The 27,651-nt window shown below is 40.9% G+C and overlaps 1 protein-coding gene across 1 annotated transcript in view; it reads right to left on the bottom strand.

Moving 5' to 3' along the window:
* Nucleotides 1-27,651, bottom strand: part of LOC132406560 (complement C3-like) — a 277,413-nt gene that overhangs the window by 91,191 nt on the left and 158,571 nt on the right. The window contains exons 18-22 of the mRNA XM_059992384.1: nt 20,016-20,124; nt 15,239-15,324; nt 9,525-9,664; nt 3,119-3,331; nt 2,496-2,550 (exon numbers count right to left, since the gene is read on the bottom strand). Coding sequence (XP_059848367.1) covers nt 2,496-2,550; nt 3,119-3,331; nt 9,525-9,664; nt 15,239-15,324; nt 20,016-20,124 — 603 coding nt within the window. The remainder of the gene's footprint in view (nt 1-2,495; nt 2,551-3,118; nt 3,332-9,524; nt 9,665-15,238; nt 15,325-20,015; nt 20,125-27,651) is intronic.

Below are 27,651 nucleotides of genomic sequence, written 5' to 3'. Positions count from 1 at the left end.
CATTAGTTTCAATATAATTATGGAGAAGGATAGGACTGGACCCAGCGTTGAGATTTTTGATTGGAGAAAGGCTAACCTTGAGGAGATGTGAAAGGATTTAGAAGGAGTGGATTGGAACAATTTGTTTTATGGGAAGTATGTAATAGAGAAACAGAGGTCATTTAAAGGTGAAATTTTGAAGGTCCAGAATCTTTATGTTCCTGTTAGGTTGAAAGGAAAGGTTAAAAGTTTGAGAGCGTCATGGTTTTCAAGGGATATTGGAAACTTGATTAGGAAAAAGAGAGAGATCTACAATAAATGTAGGCAGCATGGAGTAAATGAGGTGCTCGAGGAATATAAAGAATGTAAGAAGAATCTTAAGAAAGTAATTAGAAAAGCTAAAAGAAGATATGAGGTTGCTTTGGCAAGTAAGATGAAAATAAATCTGAAACATTTCTACAGTTATATTAATAGCAAAAGGATACTGAGGGATAAAATTGGTCCCTTAGAGAATCAGAGTGGACAGCTATATGTGGAGCCGAAAGAGATGGGGGAGATTTTGAACAATTTCTTTTCTTCGATATTCACTAAGGAGAAGGATATTGAATTGTGTAAGGTAAGGGATACAAGTAGGGAAGTTATGGAAACTATGACGGTTAAAGAGGAGGAAGTATTGGCGCTTTTAAGGAATATAAAAGTGGATAAAACTCCGGGTCCTGACAGGATACTCACTAGGACCTTGAGGGAAGTTAGTGTAGAAATAGCAGGGGCTCTGACAGAAATATTTCAAATGTCATTAGAAATGGGGATGGTGCCGAAATATTGGCGTATTGCTCATCTGGTTTCATTGTTTAAAAAGGGTTCTAAGAGTAAACCTAGCAATTATAGCAGTTTGACGTCAGTGGTGGGTAAATTAATGGAAAATATTCTTAGAAATGGTATATATAATTATCTGGATAGACAGGGTCTGATTAGGAACAGTCAGCATGGATTTGTGTGTGGAAGGTCATGTTTGACAAATCTTATTAAATTTTCTGAAGAGGTTACTAGGAAAGTTGATGAGGGTAAAGCAGTGGATGTTGTCTATATGGACTTCAGTAAGGCCTTTGACAAGGTTCTAAAATGGAAGGTTAGTTAGGAAGGTTCAATTGTTAGGTATTAATATTGAAGTAGTAAAATGGATTCAACAGTGGCTGGATGGGAGATGCCAGAGAGTAGTGGTGGATAACTGTTTGTCAGGTTGGAGGCTGGTGACTAGTGCTGTGCCTTAGGGATCTGTACTGGGTCCAATGTTGTTTGTCATATGCATTAATGATCTGGATGATGGGGTGGTAAATTGGATTAGTAAGTATGCAAATGATACTAAGGTAGGTGGCGTTGTGGATAATGAAGTAGGTTTGCAAAGCTTGCAGAGAGATTTAGGCCAGTTAGAAGAGTGGGCTGAAAGATGGTAGATGGAGTTTAATGCTGATAAGTGTGAGGTGTTACATTTTGGTGGGAATAATCAAAATAGGACATACATGGTAAATGGTAGGGCATTGAAGAATGTGGTAGAACAGAGTGATCTAGGAATAATGGTGCATAGTTCCCTGAAGGTAGAATCTCTTGTGGATAGGGTGGTGAAGAAAGCTTTTGGTATGCTGGCCTTTATAAATCAGAGCATTGAGTAAAGGAGCTGGGGTGTAATGTTAAAATTGTACAAGGCATTAGTAAGGTCAAATTTAGAGTATTGTGTACAGTTCTGGTCACCGAATTATAGGAAGGATGTCAACAAAAAAGAGATGGTACAGAGAAGATTTACTAGAATGTTACCTGGGTTTCGGCAGCTAAATTACAGGGAAAGGTTGAATAAGTTAGGTGTTAATTGCTTGGAGCGTAGATGTTTGAGTGGGGGGACTTGATAGAGTTATTTAAAATTATGAGGGGGATAGATAGAGTTGATGTGGATAGGCTTTTTCCATTGAGAGTAGGGGAGATTCAAACAGGAGGACATGAGTTGAGAGTTAGGGGGCAAAAGTTTAAGGGTAACACAAGGGGGAATTTCTTTGCTCAGAGAGTCGTAGCTGTGTGGAATGAGCTTCCAGTAGAAGTGGTAGAAGTAGGTTCGGTATTGTCATTTAAAGTAAAATTGGATAGGTATATGGACAGGAAAGGAATGGAGGGTTATGGGCTGAGTGCAGGCTGGTGGGACTAGGTGAGAGTAAACGTTTGGCATGGACTAGAAGGGCTGAGATGGCCTGTGTCTGTGCTGTAATTGTTATATGGTTATATGGTTATAAGAATGAACTTCATTTCTCTCTCCACAGTTACCACTGAAGATTTGTTATAGTTACAGTTTCTCTTTCTATCTGTTCTGACTAAATAATTGGTCATTTGCCGTTACATAATTTTTATCTCCAGTATCAAATTTGGTTTGATAACACACTGGTGAAACAAAATTGAGGAACAATTTAAATAGAATATGTTGTTACTGACAGCTGCATATTTCGAGGGGTTTCAATGTAGTGGACACTTACCTTTGGGTTCCAAATAACGATTATATGGTGGGAGTTCAATCTTTACTCCTTCTGGCTATAGAAAGGAAGAATACAGTAAATATGTAAAGGTTTGGTTTCTTCTAGGTGTTCATTTACTATAAGAGTTATTTACTCTGCACTCTATGCAACTTTCGATGTAATACACCTCAGTTTATATGTGTGGGAGCTCAGAGTTGACTAATAGTAGATTTCAGTATCCCCTTCAAAACTATTCAACACTAGTGTATAAGACACTGGTAAGAGCCACACAGGTGCTCCTTCTACTGCAGGTCTCATATTATCAGACTTTGAAATATATCACCATTCCTTCATCAGCACAGGCTAGAAATACTGTTTATTCATTAACAGTGAATGCAACAAAATACTTAGCAACTGCTGGATTATCCTTCTGCCAAGTCACCACTCCCCAGCTATGTTCCCAGGAATACTATCAAATGTTCAAGTTTGTTCAAATATTTGCACCTTTCAAATTCAGATTCTGAGCAATTCAAAGCTCTGCATCAGCAGTTCAATACTATTCAGACAACTGACCTGATGTGAAACAAATCTTTTATAATCACTTACGCTGCTGGACATTGGAAGTTTAATTATTTTGAACTTACCACGACTCGGAGGGGCTTTTTTACTCCATCAGTCACAAAGACATTCATAACTGAAGCCTTGACTTCAATCATTATTTCTCCCTTAGTCAATGGAACTACAACATAAGGCACCACAGCGGATGATTGCTCCGGAATAGTGATTTTAACAGAATATCGTTTTGTTGGTTTTGCATTGCTGCACAGATTCTCATTGTATGGAAACTCTACACGAACCTGGAATTTTAAAAGTACCAAAATTGTAATGACAGAAAATGTAAAAAAAACACTCCTCTCAGTACAGGTGCCCCCCCGCTTTACGAACGTTCACTTTACGTCACTTTGTTTTTACAAAAGACCGACAGGAGTAACCTGTTATCGCAATACATAGAGGATTTTCGCTTCTCCAAAAGTTTTTCCCATCCAAATTCATGGTTCTTCGCTTTACACTATTTCAGCTTAAGAAAGGTTTCATAGGAACACTTTACCTTTGTAAAGGGTGGGGGACACCTGTACTATAATGACATCACTAAGTAGTGAAAGGCTTTTTCCAGATATAGCATTAAAGGAAGTTAGCATGTGTCTTTGGTAAGAGATTCCTTTGCAATTAATTTGAAGAAAGCAGGACAGTTCCGTGACCAATATGTTTGCTTCAAATAACATCATGAAAGCAATTTATCCACCCATTACTACATTGCAGTCTGTGGGATCTTGCTGTGTGTGCACTTGTTTTGTGCTTTCTACATTTTAATCATGAGTAGGTTTAGATATATAGCACAGTAACAGACCCACATGGCCAAAAGCCCTAATAACCCATGCGTCTTTCGAATGTGGACAGAAATCAGAGTACCCGGAGGAAACCTACGCAGTCACAGGGAGAATGTAGAAACTCCTTGCAAACAGAGGTGGATTTGAATCCAGATTGCTGGCACCGTAATAGCATTTTGCTAGCCACTACACTACTGTGTCTCTGCACTAATCTTCAAGCAATCCAAAATTAACTGTAAAGCATATTGTGTTGCCCTAAGATTTGAAGAATCCATATGTAATTACATATAATAATATTACAAAATATATAAAAGTGAATATGGCAGCATAAATAATGGTTTAATGACAGATGGTTGTTAGTAGAAGATCTAATTTCAATCCAGTAATCTCAAGCAACTAACAATTAAATTCTTCTAATAGATATTCATTAGACTGAGATCAGCAAGTAGTCCTAAAGGAAAAGATTTGTAGAATTGGCTGAAGAATGTAAAACAGGGTTCTAGAGCTACCCCCCAGGATGGAAATTGTGTCCACTGGCTGGAAAAAACACAGGCTTGGGATCAGAGATCCACTATTTTAGCACTGTAGAAAGAAACTGTTTCAAAGACTTGTGAATCTTTGGAAATGGCCACTGTGAGTTGCATGGAAGAGTTGGTTCAAAGCTAAAGTTGACAGATTTTCAGAATACAATGGGATCAAAGAACATGGGGAACTGACAATGGTAACGTGGTGGCACAATCTGTAGAGATGCTTCCTCACACTGTCAGAGACCTTGGAACAATCTCAACATGGTTACTTTCTGTGCAGAGTTTGCACATTCTCCCTGTGATTGCAGGGCTTTCCCCTGGGACTCAGGATTCCTCCCACATCACAGACACACTGGTTGGTAGTTTAATTGGCCACGGGAAATTGCCCTCATCATGTAGGCGTGTGGTAGAATCCAGGAGGAGTTGGTAAAAATGTGGTGAGAAACTAAATGGGATAAATGTATGATTAACGCAAGCAGGTGGTTAATTATCAACACAGACTCTGTGAGACAAAGACCTGTTTCCCTGACGGATCTCTCTATGACTCCAAGCTCCAATAAGTGGTGGATCATAGAGCAGGTTCAATGAGTGCATGGTCTATCCCTATTTTATTAAGATGAGATGGACTTTGACTTTAATTATTTGGCCTGAAATTTGTATAATAATACTGAATTAAGTGCAGCATGCAGGGTGAACTTCATACTCAGTACGTGTTAGAAGCCACTAAAATATTCAAGTCAAGTCAAGTAAAGTTGCTTTTTATTGTCATTTTGACTGCTGGTACAGTACACAGTAAAAATGAAACAACGTTCCTCCAGGACCATGGTGCTACATGAAACAACACAAAAATACACTAGACTATGTGAGACAACTCAAGGCTACACTAGACTATGTAAAACAACACAAAAACTACACTAGACTGCAGACCTGCACAGGACTACATAAAGTGCATAAAACAGTGCAGGGCAGTACAATAATTAATAAATAAATAAATGAATAATAAACAAGACAATAGGCGCAGTAGAGGACAAATTTCAGTATAATAATAAATGATGTAGATGTCAGTCTAGACTCTGGGCATTGAGGATATTCTCACATTCCTGTTGTCTCTCAACTCTGTTAATGAACATGCAATGTTTTGCTTAACTTTACAAAAACATTTGAATTTATACAGCAGTTATAAGTTACAGAACACCAATGGGAAACTAGTAAGCAGGGATTCCGTAATGTAGGCAACTACTCATTAGTTGGCGGGTCCTTGAACTGAAGACATTTAACATACAGCAGCTCTTGTATACAAGAATAGCACACAGAACTACAGAATCCAAGGTCCCAAGTGTCAAATGGCTTCTGCACCCATGCTCTTCAATGTTTGGTCAACATCTGGAGACTTGAGTCCAGTGACAACAGAATCTATGGTGCAGAACCTTGGGTTTTTATCAGGGATTCAACAACTAACTAGATACCCGCAAAATACACAATGATTACTTTAATAAACTAATATACCATATCTCAGAACTGTTTGCAGCCATTATATTCCTTTTTAGATGTGGTCACTGCTGCAATTTCAAAAATTTGGCAAATAATTTACATTTAGCAAGCTGCTGCAAAGAATGCAAGAAATCACTAGATCATCTGTTTCAGGAATAGTGTTCAGGATGGGTGTAACATTTGGTGCATACATACCTCTAGATTTCTATTTCCTGAATTGTCTTTATAATGTTGTGCTCTATTCTACATTTTTGTTCCTCATTTATTCAAATGATATTGAGTCACTAATGTTAATCTGAAGGGTCTGTAGTTACAAGTATTCTTGCACCATTTCTTGAACACGAATGTAACATTTGCTATTTTCCATTTCCCTGTTTCCTCCCATACCAATGAATATTTAGAACAGCATGTTTCCAGCTTTCTCCAAGCCTGCTTCTTTGTGAAACATAGGATGTAATTCAATGGGACCCAGTAAGCTTTTCTTCTAAATATAACTAGACCCTCTATCACATTTCAACCTTCCTATACCTCATTCCTACTCACTTGAACTGTCAATATATTAACATTATTTTTCTCAACAAACCTTGGAATGGGCGATCTTGCTTAAGTGGAAGGAGGTTGCCCCCTGCCATACATGCTCAATGGTTATGTGATGTTATGTCATATTTAAATCTAGAGAAGATTTGTTGTTCGATTTCTGATTCTAACCAAGATTTTCAAATGTTATGGGGACCCTTTCTGAACTATTTTAAAAACCTTTGAATTAAAATATAGATCTGGACTATTATTATAAACACTATATGATAAAGTACTCTTTCCTTTTTCTCTTTTTTTTCCAATCAGCTTTGTCTTGGTAGGGGGTGTAGGTTTTTTTAAATAATAAAATTAACCATACTAGTGTATTTAATTACTCTATCTTATCAACGTGGGATACCATGATTGTATGCATTTTGTGCTATCTTATTTTGATTTATAATTAGTATCCTTACGAACTCTGTATTTGTGTATATAAAATTAATAAAAATATTGGAAAAAGAAAGAAGAATGAGGGGAGATTTGATAGAGGTATATAAAATTATGATGGGTATAGTTAGAATGAATGCAAGCAGGCTTTTTCCACTGAGACTAGGGGAGAAAAAAAACCCATAGGACATGGGTTAAGGGTGAAGGGGGAAAATTTTAAAGGGAACATTAGGGGGGGCTCTTCACACAGAGAGTGGTGGGAGTGTGGAATGAGCTGCCAGATGAAGTGGTAAATGTGGGCTCACTTTTAACATTTAAGAAAATCTTGGACAGGTACATGGATGAGAGGTGTATGGAGGGATATAGTCCAGGAGCAGGTCAGTGGGACTAAGCTGAAAAATGTTTCAGCACAGCCAAGAAGGGCCAAAAGGCCTGTTTCTGTGCTGTAGTGTTCTATGGTCCTATGGTCTATTAATTGTCACAATTTTATCCACCAAGCATACACCACTCCCAATAAGGTCCATTCCAATCTCTTATTGCCTGCGCATGACTTGTATGCCAGTAGAATAATGCTGAATTACCTAATCCCAATGTCTCTTTGCTTGTCACGATTCCTTCTTTATTTAATGCACTTAGAACTTGAATGTGTATGAAATACATTCAAGCACCATCTGTTATTTAATGATATTCTCCTTCTCCCTTATACTCAAATGAACCTCACAATTGTTTCCCCGCTATTTCATGTGCACTGCTTGTAGCTGAAATATCTCATTAAAGGTTTCACACTTTTCCTGTCAACCCTTTTCTTTTCTTCTCAACCATTGACACCGTTTATTCTAGCTAAGCCCTTCCCCCATCTCATTGAAGTTGGCCATTTTCCACTTTATGAATTCTACTGTTCTTCCTTGCCTTCTCCACCACTAGCCTAAATATTATGATAATAATGATCACTTACCAAAATAGTTTCCCATTGGCATGTGGCCCATTTGTCTCACCTCATTCCCTGGCACAAAGATGGCAATGCCTCCTTCAATAGGCTAAAAAGATCACCCTAACACATTTCAAGAATTTCTTCACACAAAATGCTGGTGGAACACAGCAGGCCAGGCAGCATCTATAGAAAGAAGCACTGTCGACATTTCGGGCCAAGACAGTCTTGACGAAGGGTCTCGGCCTAAAACGTCGACAGTGCTTCTTCCTATAGACGTTGCCTGGCCTGCTGCGTTCCACCAGCATTTTGTGTGTGTTGCTTGAATTTCCAGCATCTGTAGACTTCCTTGTGTTCAAGAATTTCTTCTCTTGATTCTAATTATCCAAATAGTGTAATATTGAAGTCTCCAAATATTTATAGTCTTTGCATATAGCTCTTAGTCAGAGTCATAGAGAAGTATAACACAGAAACAGGCTGTACTGAGCCATTTAAACTGCCTACCCCCATCGACCTGCACCGGGACCATAGCCCTCCATACCCCTACCATCCATGTACTTATTCAAACTTCTCATAAATGCTGAAATCAAGTTCACTGCACCAATTGCAATGGCAACATGCTCCACACTTTCACAACCATCTGAGTGCCATTTCCCCTCATGTTTCCCTTAAGTTTTTGACCTTTTATGCTTAACCCATGACCTCTAGTTTCAGTCCCACACAACCTCTGGAGAAAGCCTACTTGCATTTACCTTATTTTACCATTCAATTTTTAAAAATATTTCTATCATATCTCCTCTTAATCTTCTACATTCCAAGGAATAATGTCCTAACCTACTCAGTCTTTCCATACAATGCAGGTCCTTCAGACCCAACAACAGCTCTGTAAATTTTCTCTTTACTCTTACAACATTATTTACATCTTTCCTGTAGGTGGGTAACCAAAACTGCACATAATTCTCCAAATTAAGCTTCACTGATGTTTTATACAGCTTCAACATAACATCCCATTTCCTTCATCATGCCCCTGGTGGAGACTGCATCTTCCATATCCTTCTCCCTATTTGGAGTTCCATAGAACTTCTCCAGCATTAGCTTAATACATATTTTCCTTCTGAGTTTTAATGGATTCTGTCCACTGATTTCATATTGACTTTTGTCTAATATCTGTCTCACTATTTCATTTAAAAACAGTTCTATATCCTCTTCATGTATCATTGTCCTTGTCAACCATTTCAACATTCCCCTGACCTGCTTCCTTTTCTCTATCCTTCATCTCTGTTTAACATCTCCTGTACTGCTGTAGCCATTTTGTTCACTGACCTGCACTTCTCAGAGATTCCAACTTATATTTGTCTTGTTCAGATCCCTTCATGTCCTTCAGACTATCATCTGTCCTCTTCACACCCTACACCTTCAAAAATGCATATCACTGAGGCTTGCTTTCTTGCACATATATTGTTCCCTCCACCCCACCAATGGTGAACACAAGACAACATGATTTTGTTTGTTTTCATAACCTTCCAGAAAATTTAAATCTTTTGACTCTTCACATTCAATCTCTGATCCCTCTCCTGCAATTCCGCTTTAACCAGTTACATTTCTGACCTTGGACCTTTGTTATAAATGCAACACTATTCACTTAAATTATTCCACACCCCATTACACAACTCCATTACATTCATTGCAGGATGTACAATGATCTCCTTGTGACTGAAGTCTTTAGGATATCGAATACCATTGCCAAACTTACTTGAATTTCTGAAGTATGATAATTGTAAAGGACTGCTCGAATTTCCACTTGTTCATTGCGAACAGCTGAGTATGGAAGTCGAAGGTCGATGAAAAACTCTTTCATTACTGTCAGTTCATAGGGTTGTGCAATGCATACTCCTGCAACAAGAAGTTTTAATATTCAGAATATGCACTGCACTTACATTATCTGTTGTTATATTTCATAGTGAAACCAAATTACTTCCAAAACAGAGAATAAACTTAATTTCCTTCAGTTAACCTTATATTTTGAAGGAATAACTTTTGCATTCCCATCAATTGATACAGATTTAAGTTGACTGCTCTGCCATAATATAATACAAATCATCTCTGATTTGAGGTAGAAACATTAAAAGATAGTAGGAGTGTTACACAAATGATCATTCACATTTTGGGTGTTTTTACTTTGAATTAGAGAAGCTTGCTGAGGTTCAGTAACAATGGTCAAAGGCATGGGCTAATAAATATTCAGACTTTATCCATTTATGGTCAATATTATGTGTCTATTCAAGTGGTAAACTGCACCTGGAATGAATAGTATCAGTTTTAATGAAAATGTACAGTTGCCCTGAGCAAGAACTATTTCAGTTGATGTATCATTAATAATTTTCAAAAGACTTACAGCAGCAAGTCCTTTCAGGTTTACACCTTGAAAATTAGAATATTCCTGATTATCAATGTGATTCTACAACAATGCACCAATGTCCTAACTAGGCAGCTGTTACAAAGAAAATGTAAACACGAAGAAATCTGCAGATGCTTGTAGTTCAAGCAACACACACAGGATGAAGGGTCTCGGCCCGAAACATCGACAGTGCTTCTCCCTATAGATGCTGCCTGGCCTGTTGTGTTCAACCAGCAGTTTGTGTGTGTTACCAAGAAAATGTTCCTGCTTCTTTCTCTGCCTCTCTCTCTGGCATCTATCTTAAACAAAAGATAACCCTTATGTTCTTTTAGTAGCACATAAACCTTCCTTGACAGTCACTTGTCTTTCCTGTATCTTTTTTTTTCTGGTGATTGTGATCCACAGAGGAAATAGCATTACACTGATAACATGTATAAAAGCACCCATATAATTTCAATGTGATGATGGAATGTTCCACCAAAAGAGGTGTGCAAGATGCTAGAATGGATAGCAGGTACCTTTTTAGCCTGGCAATAATGGTAATGCAAGAGGGCATTCTTTTAAGATGATTGGAAAAAGTGTCAGAGGGATGCCAGAGCTAGGTATTATGCAAAGAATGATAAGTTCGTGGAAAATACAACTGGTGGTACTGGCAGGTCCACTAAAGCAATTTAGATAGGTACATGAATGAAGAAGAATGTAGGGCTATATGGGAGGAAAGAGATAAATTGATTTTTGAGTAGGTTAAAAGATTGGTGTAAAATCGTGGGCTGAAGGGCCTGTACTGTGCTCTACTGTTCCATGTTCAATAGGAACACCACTGCAATTAACACTGCTTTAATATATACATATACAGTATACCTTGACACAATCTGATGTCCTAACAGAAATAAATGGATGGACTTACTGGCAAGGAACTATTTTCTTCTTTTGTAGAATCTCATTGATAGATTGCAAATGCGAGAAAATCCTAATTAAAAAAGGCCCAGACTCCAGTACAATTATTCAACCATTCTCTTTTCCTGAGCCATTATGCCCATTACTTCACCTCTCCTGTATTCACTACATTCTGTTGTTGTCCCCTTTCCATTTACTGTGCATTTTAAAATTGATTGCATCTCTAAATTTTCCCTGTTCTGTGGAAAGGACTTTTTTTCTCTGTTGATAGATGCTGCCTGGCCAGTTATGCATTAGCAGTATTTTACATTTCTATTCTAGGTTTCAGCCTCATCAATAGAACTTGCATCTTTTATATCCTGCACTCTCCAATAGCCATAAGACCAGAAGATATAAGAACAGAGGTGGGCCATTTGGCCCATTGAGTCTGCTCTGCCATTCAATCATGGGCTGATCCAATTCTTCCAGTCATCCCCACCCCCCTGCTTTCACCCTATACCCTTGATGCCCTGGCTAATCAAGAACCTATCTATCTCTCCCTTAAATACACCCAATGATTTGGCCTCCACAGCCGCTCATGACAACAAATTCCACAGATTTACTACCGCATCTCAGTTCTAAAAGGATGTCCTTCAACCCTGAAGTAGTGCCCTTTCCTAGAATCCCTTACCATGGGAAATAACTTTACCATATCTAATCTATTTAGGTCTTTTAACATTCAGTATGTTTCTATGGGTTTCCTCCTCCCCTCCATTCTCCTGAACTCCAGGGACTACAGCCCAAGAGTAGCCAGACGTTCCTCATATGGTAACTCTTTCATTCATGGAATCATTCTCGTGAATCTTCTCTGAACCCTCTCTAATGTCAGTATATTCTTTCTAAAATAAGGAGCCCAAAACTGCACACAATACTCCAAATGTGGTCTCACGAGTGCCTTATAGAGTCTCAATATCATATCCCTGCTCTTATATTTTGTACCTCTAGAAATAAATGCCATCATTGCATTCATTTTCTTCACAACTGACTTAACCTGGAGGTTAACCTTTAGCATATCTTACTCAAGGATTTTCAAGTCCCTTTGCAACTCTGCATTTTGAATTATCTCCCCATCTAAATATTTTGCCCATTTATTTCTTCCACCAAAGTGCATGACCATACACTTTCCAACACTGTATTTCATTTGCCACTTCTTTGCCCATTCCCCTAAACTATCTAAGTCTCTCTGCAGGCTCTCTGTTTCCTCAGTACTACCCACTCTTCCACCTGTCTTTGTATCTTCAGCAAGTCCATTAATACCGTAATCCAAATCATTGACGTACATTGTAAAAAGCAGCGGTCCCAACACTGACCCCTGTGGAACTCCAGTGGTAACTGGCAGCCAGCCAAAATAGGACCCCTTTATTCCCACTTTCTGTTTTCTGCTGACCAGCCAATGCTCCACTCATGCTACTAACTTCCCTGTAATTCTATGGGCTCTTATTTTGCTAAGTAGTCTCATGTGCAGCACCTTGTCAAAGGCCTTCTGAAAATCCAAGTACACCATGTCGACTGCATCTCCTTTGTCTACCTTGCTTGTAATTTCCTCAAAGAATTGCAGTAGGTTTGTCAGGCTGGATTTTCCTTTCAGGAAACCATGCTGGCTTTGGCCTAACTTGTCATTTGCCTCCAGGTACTCCATAATCTCAACCCTAACAATTGATTGCAACAACTTCTCAACCACTGATGTCAGGCTAGCAGGTTATAGTTCTTTTCTGCTGCCTCCCACCCTTCTTAAATAGCAGAGTAACATTTGCAATTTTCCAGTCATCTGGTACAATGCCAGAATCTATCGATTCTTGAAAGATCACCATTAGTGCCTCCGCAATCTCTCCAGCTACTTCCTTCTGAACCCGAGGGTGTAATTCATCAGGTCCAGGAGATTTATCCACCCTCAGACCATTAAGCTACTTGAGCACCTTCTCAGTCGTAATTTTCATCACAAACTTCACTTTCCTGACACTCTCAAATGTGCGGTATACTGCAGACATCCTCCACTGTGAAGACTGATGCAAAATACACATTCAGTTTCTCTGCCATCACTGCATCTCTCATTACACTATCCCCAGCATCATTGTGTATTGGTCCTATATCTACCCTCGACTCTCTTTTACCCTTTATGCCTGCTTTGAAAGAGAGAACACAACTATAGCTGTGAAGATCCCTGCAGCACCTGATGACCCTGTGATCTCCGTCTCAGAGGCAACAATCATACCAGTGCCTAAGAAGAATAATGTGGGCTGCCTTAATGACTATTGCCTGGTAGCACCCACATCAACAGTGACGAAGTGCTTTGAGAGGTCAGTTATGACTAGACTGAACTCCTGCCTCAGCAAAGACCTGGACCCATTGCAATTTTCCTACTGTCACAATAGGTCAACGGCAAATGCAATCTCAATGGCTCTCCACACAGCTTTAGACCACTTAAACAACACAAACACCTACATCAGGATGCTGTTCATTGACAATAGCTCAGCATTTAATACCATCATTCCCACAATCCTGATCGGGAAGTTGCAGAACCTGGGCCTCTGTACCTCCCTCTGTAACTGGATCCTCGACTTCCTAACCAGAAGACCTCAGTCTGTGTGGATTGGTGACAAAATATCTTCCTCGCAGACAATCAACTCTGGCACATCTCAGGGGTGTGTGCTTAGCCCACTTCTCTACTCTCTGTGTACACGTGACTGTGTAGCTAGGCATAGCTCAAATACAATCTATAAATTTGCTGACAATACAACCATTGTTGATAGAATCTCAGATGGTAACAAGAAGGAGTACAAGAGTGAGACATGCCAACTAATGGAATGGTGCCGCAGCAACAACCTGGCACTCAATGTCAGTAAGAGAAAAGAGCTGATTGTGGACTTCAGGAAGGGTAAGATGAAGGAACACATACCAATCCTCATAGAGGGATCAGAGATGGAGAGAGTGAGCAGCTTCAAGTTCCTTGGTGTCAAGATCTCTGAGGATCTAACCTGGTCCCAACGTATTGATGTAGTTATGAAGAAGGCAAGACAGCGGCTATACTTTATTAGAGTTTGAAGAGATTTGGTATGTCAACAAATACATTCGAAAACTTCTACAGTTGTACTGTGGAGAGCATTCTGACAGGCTGCATCACTGTCTGGTATGGAGGGGATACTGCGCAGGACTGAAAGAAGCAGCAGAAGGTTGTAAATCTAGTCAGCTCCATCTTAAGCACTAGCCTAAAAGTACCCAAGACATCTTCAGGGAGCAGAGTCTCAGAATGGCAGCGCCCATTATTAAGGACCCCCAGCACCCAGGAGCATGCCCTTTTCTCACTGTTACCATCAGGTAGGAGATACAGAAGCCTAAAGGCACACACTCAGTGATTCAAGAACAGTTTCTTCCCCTCTTCCATTTGATTCCTGAATGGACATTGATGCTTTGGACTCTACCTCACATTTTTTAATATACAAAATTCCTGTTTTTGCATTTTTTTAAGCTATTCAATATATGTAATTGATTTATTTGTTCATTTATTATGTTTTATTTAATTAATTATAATGATTTTTTTTCTCTCTCTCTCTGCTAGATTATGTATTGCATTGAACTGTTGTTGCTACGTTAACAAATTTCACATCACATGCCGGTGATTATAATCCTGATTCTGATTCTGATTCTGACTCTGATATACTTAAAAAAGCTTTTAGTATCTTCTTTGATATTAGTCACCAGTTTCCTCTCATAGTTTATCTTTTCATTTAGAATAACCTTCTTAGTTTCCTTATGCAAGTTCTTAAAAAGCTCCTTAATCCTCTTATCTCGTCACTAGCCTTGGCTTCCTTGTATGCCCTCTCTTTTGCTTTTACTTTGCTCTGACTTCGCTTGTCAGCCACGGTAGTGTTCTTCTTCCCTTTGAAAATCTCTTCTTATTTGGAATATATCTGTCTTGCTAATATTTCTAGTCAATGATGAGCACATTATGACACTCCAGTCAAAGTAAACAGTGGAGGCAAATTTCTTCTGTGTTTGGTGCACTATTTGTCCCACATCTCCACTCTCACAACTTCCAGATATAAAAAGAAATAAAATATAATATTTGATCAAAGCCCTTTAAAACATTATGTAGTTATTGATTTCAACATTCTTATAATGCAGAAGAACCTTGCCTTTTGTTGGAGACACACTGACAGCTTGTATTTCCCAAGTAGTGATTGAGTCTTTAAGGTATTGAATAATCTCCGATGATGCAAGGCTGTTTAAGTAAAAGAAAATGTGCATTAAGCTCATTTTGACATATACACCACAGATATGTTATTTTTGTAATTTGTGGCTTTTTGTGATAAACAGCACATATTTGTTGTTGAAATTTTAGAGGCAAACTTACTAAGTTGAAACTTCGGACACATTACACAAATAGTCTCATTTCATAGTACTCCACTGCCTGTGATTGTTATCTCTTTAGGCATAGAACACATGAATAAGTGATCCAGGCATTATTCAGTATCTCCAGGATTCGTTCATTTTCTATTCTTGACAAGTTATGAGGGCAGTGTACCTTTAGACAACAGGCAGGCTTTGAATTTGGATATGTTGCTGTAATAGCCACTAACTTTAGTAAAGCGTTGACCACCTCTACCACTGGCTGAAGGAATGAATAACACTAATGAGCCTACAGACATGACACAAACTATATGGGCACCTGGCTGGGATTACTTCATTACTGAATCAGATTTTAACATAGAACAGTAAAGCACAGGAACAAGCCATTTGGGCCACAATATTGTGCTGAACCAGATAAAAAGCAAATCAAAAACACTTAAATACTAATCCCTCTAACCTGTATAATGTTGATATCCCTCCATCTTCCTTACATCCATGTACCTATCCAAATGTCTCTGAAAAGCCTCTAATGTATTTGCCTCTATCGCCACATCAGACAGCGCATTTCTGGAAGCCATGACTAAAACAACTTACCCCTCACATCCCGCTTGAATCTTCCTCCTCTTACCTTCAATGAATGCCCCCTGGTAGACATTTCAACCCTGTGAAACAAATAATCCCTGTCTACTCTATCAGTGCCTCGCAATCTTTTAAAACTCTATCATCCCTCCCCTCAGCCTACAATGCTATGGAGAAAACAACTCATGTTTATCCAAACTGTCATGATAGTGCATGCTCTTTAAATCAGGCAGCATTTGGGTAAACCACTTCGCACCCTCTCCAAAGCCTCAACATCCTTCCTATAGTGGGGCAGCCAGAAATACATGTAATACTCCAGATGTGACCTAACCAGAGTTTTACAAAGCTGCACCATAACCACTTGACTTCTGAATTCAATGCCTTGACTAATAAAAGCAAACAATTCATAACCCTGCTTAACCACCTTCAGCCACTTTGACCTGTGCAGCCACTTTCAAGGAGCTATGAATTTGGATCCCAAGATCTCTCTGCTGAACATCAATATTTTTGAGGATGTGACTAAACACATTGATGAAGGAAGAGTAGTAGATGTAGTATATATGGATTTCAGCAAGGCCTTTGATAAGGTACCCCATGCAAGGCTTATTGAGAATGTAGGAGGCATGGGATCCAAGGGGACATTGCTTTGTGGATCTAGAACTGGCTTGCCCACAGAAGGCAAAGAGTGGTTGTAGATGGGTCATATTCTGCATGGAGGTTGGTGACCAGTGGTGTGCCTCAGGGATCTGTTCTGGGACCCTTACTCTTCGTGATTTTTATAAAGACAGACAGACAGACAGACATACTTTATTGATCCCGAGGGAAATTGGGTTTTGTTACAGCTGTACCAACCAAGAATAGTGAAGAAATATAGCAATATAAAACCATAAATAATTAAATATTAATGTTAATCATGACAAGTGGAAATAAAGTCCAGGACCAGCCTATTGGCTCAGGGTGTCTGACATTACGAGGGAGGAGTTGTAAAGTTTGATGGCCACAGGTAGGAATGACTTCCTATGATGCTCAGTGTTACATCTCGGTGGAATGAGTCTTTGGCTGAATGTACTCCTGTGCCTAACCAGTACATTATGGAGTGGATGGGAGTAATTGTCCAAGATGGCAGATGACCTGGATGAGGAAATGGAGGGATGGATTAGTAAGTTTGCAGATGAAACAAAGGTTGGAGGTGTTGTGGATAGTGTGGAGTGCTGTCAGAGATTACAGCCGGACATTGATAGGATGCAAAACTGGGCTGAGAAGTGGCTGATGGAGTTCAACCGAGATAAGTGTGAAGTGGTTCATTTTGGTAGGTCAAATATGGCAGAATATAGTATTGATGGTAAGACACTTGGCAGTATGGAGGATCAGAGGGATCTTGGGATCTGAGTCCACAGGACGCTCAAAGCAGCTGCGCGGGTTGACTGTGTGGTTAAGAAGACGTACAGTGTATTGGCCTTCATCAATCGTGGAATTGAAATTAGGAGCTGAGAGGTAATGTTGCAGCTATATAGGAACCTGGCCAGACCCCACTTGGAGTACTGTGCTCATTTCTGGTCACCTCACTACAGGAAGGATGCAGAGGAGATTTACAAAAATGTTGCCTGGATTAGGGAGCATGCCTTATCTTATGAAAACAGGTTCAGTGAACTCGGCCTTTTCTCCTTGGAACGACAGAGAGGTGAACACAAAGTACACTGCAGATGCTGTGGTCAAATCAACACATACAAACAGCTTGTTTGTACGTGTTGAGGATGAGAGGTGACCTGATAGAGGTGTACAAGAGGATGAGAGGCATTGATCATGTGGATAGTCAGAGGCTTTTTCCTAGGGCTGAAATGGTTGCCGCAAGAGGACACAGGCTTAAGGTGCTGGGGTGTAGGTACAGAGGAGATGTCAGGGGTTAAGATTTTTACTCAGAGAGTGGTAAGTGCATGGAATGGGCAGCTGGTAATGGTGGTGGAGGGGATTCGATAGGGTCTTTTAAGAGACTTTTGACTAGGCACATGGAGCATAGAAAAATAGAGGGCAATAGGTAAGCCTAGTAATTTCTAAGGTAGGGACATGTTTGGCACAACTTTGTGGGCCGAAGGGCCTGTACTGTGCTATAAGTTTTTCTATGTTTCTATTAAGTATCTTGTCCTTAGTGTTGTACTATCTTCCTATTTGCCCACCTAAGGTGCAACACTTCATATTTATCTAGGTTAAAGGTTTATACTCCATCTGCCCATATCTGTAACTGATCTATATTGCACTGTTTTCTTTGCCAATCTTCTACTCTTTTCACAACTCCACCAATCTAGATATCATACACAAACTTAATAACTGACCTATTTATATTATCATTCAGGTCATTTATATACGTCAGAAACAGCATAGGCTCCCACATAGATTCCTGTGGAACACTACTAAATACAGACCTCCAGTTTGAATGTCCTTCAATCACTACCGTCTTCTATATGCAAGCCAGTTCTGTATCCAAACAGTTAATTTGCCATGGACCCCATGCAGCTTAATATTCTGGATTAGCCTCCCATGGAGAACTTTGTTAAATGGCTTACTAAAATCCATGTAGACAACATCCACTGCCCTACACTCAATCTCTCTCATCACCTTGTCAAAGAATTTTGATAGTTTGTTAGCATATTAGTGCTGGTTGGAGTTGCTGCCCTTGGAGAGGCTGCTGGTTTGAGTTGCTGCCCTCGGAAAGGCCGCTGGTTCGAATCGCTGCCCTCGGAGAGGCCTCTGGTTGAGTCACTGACCTTGGAGAGGCTGCTGGTTTGAGTCAATGTCCTCAGAGAGGCCGCTGGTTTGAGTTGCTGCCCTCAGAGAGGCCGCTGGTTCGAGTTGCTGACCTTGTAGAGGCCTCTGGTTGAGTCACTGACCTCAGAGAGGCCGCTAGTTCGAGTCGCTGCCCTCAGAGGCCGCTGGTTCGAGTCGCTGCCCTCGGAGAGGCCTCTGGTTGAGTCACTGACCTCGGAGAGGCCTCTGGTTGAGTCACTGACCTTGGCGAGGCCGCTGGTTTGAGTCGCTGCCCTCGGAGAGGCCTCTGGTTGAGTCACTGACCTTGGCGAGGCCGCTGGTTTGAGTCGCTGACCTCAGAGAGTCTGCTATGTCCCAATGCTCTCGGAGTGATATCAAAATTCTGAGATTTATGGATTGGACTGTATTTCATTTTGGCCTCTTTCAGTTCTGTGTTTTTTTTGTTTTCTCACCTATTATTTCATGTTGCTGATTGGTGGGCTGGGGTTTGTGGTTTGATGATCTTGCAGTTGTTTCTCCATGTGAGTGATCTGTTAGCTTTTGTGTGAGGGATGGGTTGGAGGGTTTGGGGTTTGTGAGTTTTTGTATCGTTTTCTTTTCATGCAATGAGAGGGATTTTCAAGTACTTCAATGCTTTCTGTATTTTAAGGCTATCTGGAGAAGAGAAATCAATTGTATTCTGAATACATACTTTGATAATAAAATTAACCTATGAATCTTTGTTACTCCCACTACACTATCATTGTCCATTACTCCCACTACACTATCATTTATACCAATAAAATCCATGTATTTGATATTGTTTCCTGCACAGAGGGCTTTTCGTGAATGTGCAGTACAATTTTGCATTTAGAGCTAAGACTAGAGTTTCATCATCTAGAAGGAGTGAGGAGCATTCCTTCTCAGCCAGATTGTCATGGGTTGAATTATGTTATGAGCATACAGGTACAATTGCCCTCAATATTTTGTTAAAACACATAGAAACTTTCTTAAAGTTCATCAAAACATTTTTTAAAAATGAGTGTCATGTTACTATTTGCTGGAACTGGTAATGTGCAAAATTGCAAATGTTATTACTTGAACCAGATTCCAGTCAATAGTGAAGGGCCAAAAAACTGTCATGGAATGGCAATTCTGGCAAATTCCTGAATTAATCTTATTGAGTAGTGTATTATCATTGAAAGGAATTCATACAAATGTATAAAATTTTTGAATAAATACCCATCTCTCTGATTATTTGGAAGAGAAATCATTGTCCATAGCCAGCTTTCTGGGAAGTTGGATCTGCTTGTTATGTGTTCATAAGGAGTGTAGTAATCATCATCTGCACCTAAAGAAAAGAGTAAAATTATGGATTTACATATAATCTAACCTTGGAGATTAAAAATAAAAGGTCAAAAGCCCAAACAGGTATTTGCTATTTAGAATAGGAATGTGAAACATAAAATTCAGAATTGTCAGCCAAGCTATCCTCGGGTTTCTGAATTGAACCTAACATTTCCCAGGGTTATAAACATTCCTGATGACATCCAAATGCGATGCATTGTAACAGGTACATTGCATTAAATGATCAGCAAAAGCAAAACTGTGATTTCTAGTGCTCTGGCTTTCTACACACCCCCAGCCATTACCTCAGCCTCCTGCACACTCCTCAACTAAATGCACATAGAATCATGTAACACTGGCCTAAAGTTAGAATAGCAGATGCATGTATTAACCAGTCAGTGCCATCAAAAGTATTTCACGTACAAGCAATTGCCACACAAATTTTAACGACTTTAGCAGGTTAAGAAGAGCTAAGCATGTTGACCAAGAATTTGCTACTGTGTTTGGAACTTATGATTATGTTCCTCTCACCACTCATTAGGGTGGTCCTAATCATAATCAATTCCGCACCTTGAATTGATTATGATTGAGACCACAATAATCAATTGGATTAGATCTAATGTTTTGCTTAGGTTCCAGAGGTACATACCCAGGTGGCCTGAGTGGTCCATGGATGACAGGCTTGAGGCAAGACACATGGAATGTACAGTAGGTGTATTCACGAGGGACTGTGGTCGCTGAAATTGCTAAGTGAGTGGATTGATGTGATGTGAGATCTTGAAGGGATCAATGAACTGGGTTGTGAACTTGCAGGAGACTGTACACAGGTGCAGAATTTGGGTAGACAGCCAGACACAGACCTCAGACTGGAGTAGTCTGGCTGGGCAGTCGGCCTATCAGCAGTAGGCTCAGCTGGCAGCTAGGATGGCCCTCCATGCTCTCCTCTAAGCATTCTGGCAGTAGTGAACCAGGGCCTTGGCAGATGAGACCACCACCATTGGCTCCTCTGCAGGAAGCAATGGGGTTGGTAGTCATGAAGCACATCAAGGGATGAAATACCCACGGCAGAGAAGGTGTGTAGATTGTGGGACAGGCCAGCCCAGTGCAGAGACTTCTTTCATGTGGAAAGGTTAGAGGTGGTGAAGCATTGCAGAAACTTCTCCACTTGCTGATTGACTCTTTATATGTTGGACTGTAGATGATAGTCAGCAAACAAACTCATTGAAGTGCCGAGGAGAGAGCAGAATGTTTGCCAGAAGTGGGAGATGAACTGTGGGCCCGAGTCTGACAGTATTCTGATGGAAGTCATGAAAATGAACTCCATGTTGGAGAACCAGGTCTGCCGTATCAGCAGCTGACAGAATTTTGGAAAGGGCAATGAAGTGAGCTGTCTTGGAGAACCAATTCTCATGTTTACAGTGGCCCCACAGGCAATGGCAACCTCATGATGAACTCCATGGCAATGTGGTACCACAGGCACTGAGGGATCAGCATGGGCCACGGGAGCCCAGAGGGTCACTGGTTGGAGGAATTGTATGAGACACATTGAAGGCACGCTGCAATGAACTGACATATATCGGTGATCATGGTGGCCCACCAAGTACTGGCATCATAGAAAATCCAGAGTCTGTCATGTGCCTGGATGGTGGAGAGGGGCAAGAAGTGGGTCCACTGGAATGCCTCAGGATGCATTCAGCTCTCAGCTATGTCAGCCAGAATGGGCTTGTGCTGTAGAGCTTGGTCCCAGATGATCAGATAGAGGATCAGGGAGGATGGAATTATGGGTTGAGGGTCTGTCTCCATTCCAGATGGGTCAAACTGTCATGATGCAAGTCCACCTCATTTTCTTGGAGCCGGGTCAGTAGGAGAACAAGTTGAAATGGTCGAAGAAGAGCCCGGCAAGCCTGACTGTTGAATGAATTGAGATCTGGTTGTTAGCCTAGATGTGCAAGAGCTTGGTGCTTCAGCCATTATCTCCATTCTTCCAAGTCTTATTTGATCGTGAGTAGGTCTGCATCTCCAACTCCATAATAGTGTTGTGTAGAGTTGAACTTAGGCAAGAAGGCACAAGAGTAAGTCCTCCCATATGGTCCTGAGGGAGATGATGGCCCTGGTGCCTTATCACATACATTCAACCCTATCAAAATGAGGCCTCACCAGTGTCTTATAACGTTTCAGCATCACATGTGTGGTCTTGCATTCTAGACCTCTTGAAATAAAAGCCAACATCGCCTTTACCTTCCTCACCATTGACTCAACCTGCAAGTTAGTTTTTAGGGCGTTCTGCACAAGGCGCCTAAGTTCCTTTGCATCTCAGATTTTTTGGATTTTCTCCCCATTTAGAACATAGACAGCACATTTATTTCTACTTCCAAAGTGCATGACCGTGCATTTTCCAATATTGTATTTCATTTGCCACTTTCTCGCACATTCTCCTAATCTGTCTTAGTCCTACTGCAGCCTACCCATTTCCTCAATGCTACCTGCCCCTCCAATCTTTTTCAAACTTGCCAACAAATCCATCTATTCCATCATGGATGATTTTTTTTAGAGCAGCTTCTGCTTGAGCCTACTTGGGGAAAGGCTATTTTAGGTTGGGTGTTGTGTAATAATCCAGATTTTATTTGAGAGCTTAAGGTAAAGGAATGCTTAGGAGTTGGTGATCATAACATGATTGAACTCATATTCATATCTTGGCTAGTTAACGAGGTAAAATCCCATGGAATTAGAGGAAAAATACTGGTGAGGATAGAGGAGTGGCTGACAGGCAGGAGGCAGCAAGTGGGAATAAAGGGAGCCTTTTCTGCTTAACTGCCAATAACTAGTGGTGTTCATCAGGGGGTCAGCATTGGTAAAAATGCCACTACTTTTTGCATTGTTTGTCAGTGATTTAGATAATAGAATTAATGATTTGTGGCAGTCTGAAGATGATACAAAGATAGGTGGAAGGGTAGGTAGTGCTGAGGAAGCAAGGTGTTTGCAGAAGGACAGACAAATTGGAAGAATGGGTAAAATGTGACAGATGGAATACAGTGTTGGGAAATGTATAATATTGCATTTTAGTGAAAGGAATATTACGGACTATTATCTAAATGGGGAGGAAATACAAATGCTAGAGTTGCCAAAGGACAGGATCCTCATGCAAGAATTCTAAAGGTTAATTTACAGATTGAGTCTGTGGTAGAGAAGGCAACTGTAATGTTGGCATTCATTTCAAGGGGAATAGAATATAAAATTAAGGAGATAATGCTGTGGCTAAGTGCTGTGGCCGCACTTAGAGTATTGTCAACAGTTTTGGGCCCCATATCTCAGAAAGGATGTGTAGTCATTGAAGAGAGTTCAGAAAAATGCACGGTTTCTCACTGAAGCCCACCATACATAGATTAGGTGGATATGGAGTGGATATTTCCTTTGGTGGGGGTATCCAGAACTAGAGGGCACAGCCTCAAAATTCAGGGGTGACCCTTTAGAACAGAGGTAAGGAGGAATTTATTTAGTCAGAGAGTAGTGAATCAGTGGAATGCTCTGCTTCAGCCAGCTATGGATGCCGACCATGGGTATATTTAATGTGAAAGTTGATAATTTCCTGATCGGTAAGGGCATTGAAGGTTTTGGCAAGAAGGCAGGTGTATGGGGTTGAGTGAGATCTGGGATCAGCCATGATGGAATGGTGGAGCAGATGTACTGATTGGCCTAATTCTGCTTCTATGTCTTATGGTTTTATGAGAATGTTGTCAAAGTAGACAAACACATACCTATATAGCATATCTCAAAGGACTTTGTTGATGAAGGTTTGGAAAACAGCTAGACAGTCGGAAAATCCAAAAAGCAACACCAAGTATTCATATTGCCCAGTGAATATTATGAATGCCATTTTTCATTCATACACTTGGCAGATGTGAATCAGATTGTACACAATCTGTAGATCCAGTTTAGTGATGACCTAGGCCCTGTGCTATCAATAAAGGGAGAGGGCAGCAGCTCTTAGACTTTGTCCAAGTCTATGGTAGTAGATGGAGAGCTCCATCTTTCTTTTTGACAAAGAAGAATCCTGCACAATTGTGGGGATTGGGATGGTTGAAAGAAGCCAACATTAGTGCTTTGGTGATGTAGTCATTCATGGCTTGCGTCTCTGGAGGGGAGAAGGAGAACAGACAATCTTGAGGATGCATGGTAACATGGAGGATGTTGATCACACAGTGTGTGCTCTGTGAGGTGGCAGGGTGATGGTATCTCTTTTGCTAAAGCAATGCCAAGTCAAGGTATTCCTGAGGGAGTTTGGTGAAGTTGAGGTTTTACTCCATTTGCATGGATTTATGGGGAGAACTCAGCTGAGGCATGTGGGTCCCCAATTCAGAAATGAACCAGATGACAAGGCGAATTTATGCTCATGAGTGGAGAGGCCAGAGGTAATCCAACATGAGAGGAGTTTTGGGTAAATCAATCAAGAGGAATTGGATGTAAGTGGTTCTTTCTGATGCTCAGTTGCACAGGCCCTGTGTATTCTCTGACCATCCAGACCTTAAAGCACATCCGTCAATGGCAGGAGGGCTGAGGGGTAGGCTCAACACAGTCTAGGGTGTTGGCTGGTGTACTGAAATTTGCTAGAGACCCCTGTGTGTGTAGTGTTGACAGGATGTGGAGGAGGAAAAAGAGAAAGTGGAGGAGCAAGATGATAAGACATGAGAGAATAGGACCAAAAAAGTGTGACAGTGGAAAAGTGTGTATGGAACCGGAGGAGGTGGCAAAGGTACTTAATGAATACTTTGCTTCAGTTTTCACTACAGAAAACAATCTTGGCGATTGTAGGAATGGCTTGCAGTGCACTGAAAAGCTTGAGCATGTAGATATTAAGGAAGAGGACATGCTGGAGCTTTTGGAAAGCATCAAGTTGGATAAGTCACCAGGACTGGACAGGATGTACCTCAGGCTACTGTGGGAAGTGAGGGAGCAGATTGATGAGTCTGTGGCAATAATCTTTGCATCATCAATGAGGACGGGGGAGGTTTCAGTGGACTGGAGGGTTGCCGATGTTGTTTCCTTATTTAAGAAAAGGAGTAGAGAGAGCCCAGGAAATTATAGACCAGTGAGACTTAATTCAGTGGCTGGTAAGTTGATGGAGAAGATCCTGAGAGGCAGGATTTATGAACATATGATTAGGAATAGTCAGCATGGCTTTGTCAAAGGCAAGTCATGCCTTACGAGCCTGATTAAATTTATTGAGGATGTGACTAAACACATTGATGAGGGCAGAGCCATAGATGTAGTGTATATGTATTTTAGCAAGGCTTATTGAGAAAGTAAGGAGGCATGGGATCCAAGGGGACATTGCTTTGTGGATCCAGAAATGGCTTACCCACAGAAGGCAAAGAGTGGTTGTAGACGGGTCATATTCTGCATGGAGGCTGGTGACTCAGGGATCTGTTCTTGGACCCCTACTCTTTGTCATTTTTATAAGTGACCTGGATGAGGGATAGGTTAGTAAATTTGTTAATGACACAGAGATTGGAGGTGTTGTGGATAGTGTGGAGGGCTGTCCGAGGTTACAATGGGACAGTGATAGGATACAAAACTGGGCTGAGAAGTGGCAGATAGAGTTCAACCCAGATAAGTGTGAAGTGGTTCATTTCGGTTGGACAAATATGATGGCAGAATAGAGCATTAATGGCAAGTGTCTTGTCATTGTGGAGGATCATAGGGATCTTGGGATTTGAGTCTATAGGACATTTAAAGCTGCTACGCAGGTTGACTGTGGTTGAGAAGGCCAACGGTGCATTGACCTTCATCAATTGTGGGATTGCACTTAAGAGCTGAGAGGTAATGTTGCAGCTATATAGCACCCTGGTTAGACCCCACTTGGAGTATTGTGCTCAATCCTGGTCACCTCACTAAAGGAAGGATGTGGAATCCATAGAAAAGGTGTAGAGGAGATTTACAAGGATGTTGCCTGGGTTGGGGAGCATACCTTATGAGAATAGGTTGAGTGAACTCGGTCTTTTCTCCTTGGAGAGATGAAGGATGAGAGGTGATCTGGTAGAGGTGTACAAGATAATGAGAGGCATTGATTGTATGGATAGTCAGAGGCTTATTCCCAGGGCTGAAATGGCTAGCACGAGAGGGCATAGTTTTAAGGTGCTTGGAAGTAGGTGCAGAGGAGATGTCAGGGGTAAGGTTTTTTGCACAGCGAGTCATGAGTGCATGGAATGGGCTGCCAGTGGTGGCAGTGGGAGTGGAAATGGTAGGGTCTTTTAAGAGGCCGCTGGATGGATACGTGGAGCTTAGAAAATAGAGGGCTATGGGTAAGCCTAGATAGTTCTAAGGTAAGGACATGTTTGGCACAGCTTTGTGGGCCAAAGGGCCTGTATTGTGCTGTTGGTTTTCTATGTTTCTAAAGTCAGGCTATGGATCTGGAACAAGGTCCCTCCTCTCTATCTGGTGGTGATGTTTCCTGTGTGCAGTGGACATTTGATTCATGGATCACCAACTGCTCCACAGTAAGCACACAAACTGTTTCTCCATTGACACTCACGCTCTTAAGGAAGTTCTCCCTAACTGCATAGATTCTGGAGCTATTGCTGATGAGGGTCCTGCAGCCTGAAATGGTTCTGGGAATGGAACTGGGGTTCAAGCTGATGATCTGGACCGTCATTCCATAAGATGTTTGTCAATACCAAGGGCCAGAGTGATGAGGCTTTCAAGATTCCTGGATAGAGCACTCATCTTTCAAGTGCTTCAGTAGGCTGTGATGGTAATGGGCCAGCACCACTTCTGCATTCCAGCTGTCCACTGCAAGGGCCTTGAATTCCACAGTGTAATCCAGTGCCATACATTACCCCTGATGCAGGTAAAGTATCTTATAAGCTGCCTCCCTTCCAATTCCCAAATGGTCAAAAACAAAGCATATTTCAGCAGTGAAATCCTTGCATCTGTTGCAAATGGGAGTTGTGTTGTCTCAGTTAGTGGCAACCCAGGTCAGAGCTTGCCCGTTAAGAGAGAGATGAGGAAGGCAATCTTAGCTTAGTCTGTTGAATACAGAGATGGTTGTAGCTCAAAGTGTAAGACTCACTGGAACAAAAAGTTGCAGCATCTGGTTCAGGATCTGTCAAAGCATTCAGGCATGGAATCAAAGGGAGGAGGTTGTCTGTTGCAGATTGCAGTATCGAGTTGGAAGGTTGGCTGATAATGGTGAACAGATGGTCAATGATTTCTTGTTTCTTCTGAAACATATGCTCATGTCAACGGACAATTTCCTTTAGGCACACAAGCTCCACTGGGTCAATTTCTGGTTCACCCATCCTGTCAAGACATGCAGAGGAGGCTTGCCCCACACACAGAACAACAGAGATGATTCAGTGGTGAGTGATAACTTTAATAAGAAAGTACAAAATAACAAGCCACAAGGGGCCACAAAACAAGAGGGAACACATTAAACATAACAGGCAACAAGGCAATTGAATGCTAGGAGCAACTAGTTGAGACAGTCTGGTTCAATGGATGATCAAGGACTGTGGATGAGAGCTGGGTTTAAGTA

The sequence above is a fragment of the Hypanus sabinus genome, chromosome 16 (genome assembly GCF_030144855.1).
Source record: "Hypanus sabinus isolate sHypSab1 chromosome 16, sHypSab1.hap1, whole genome shotgun sequence".
NCBI lineage: Eukaryota > Metazoa > Chordata > Chondrichthyes > Myliobatiformes > Dasyatidae > Hypanus > Hypanus sabinus.
This window is presented reverse-complemented; position numbering and strand designations above follow the sequence as displayed.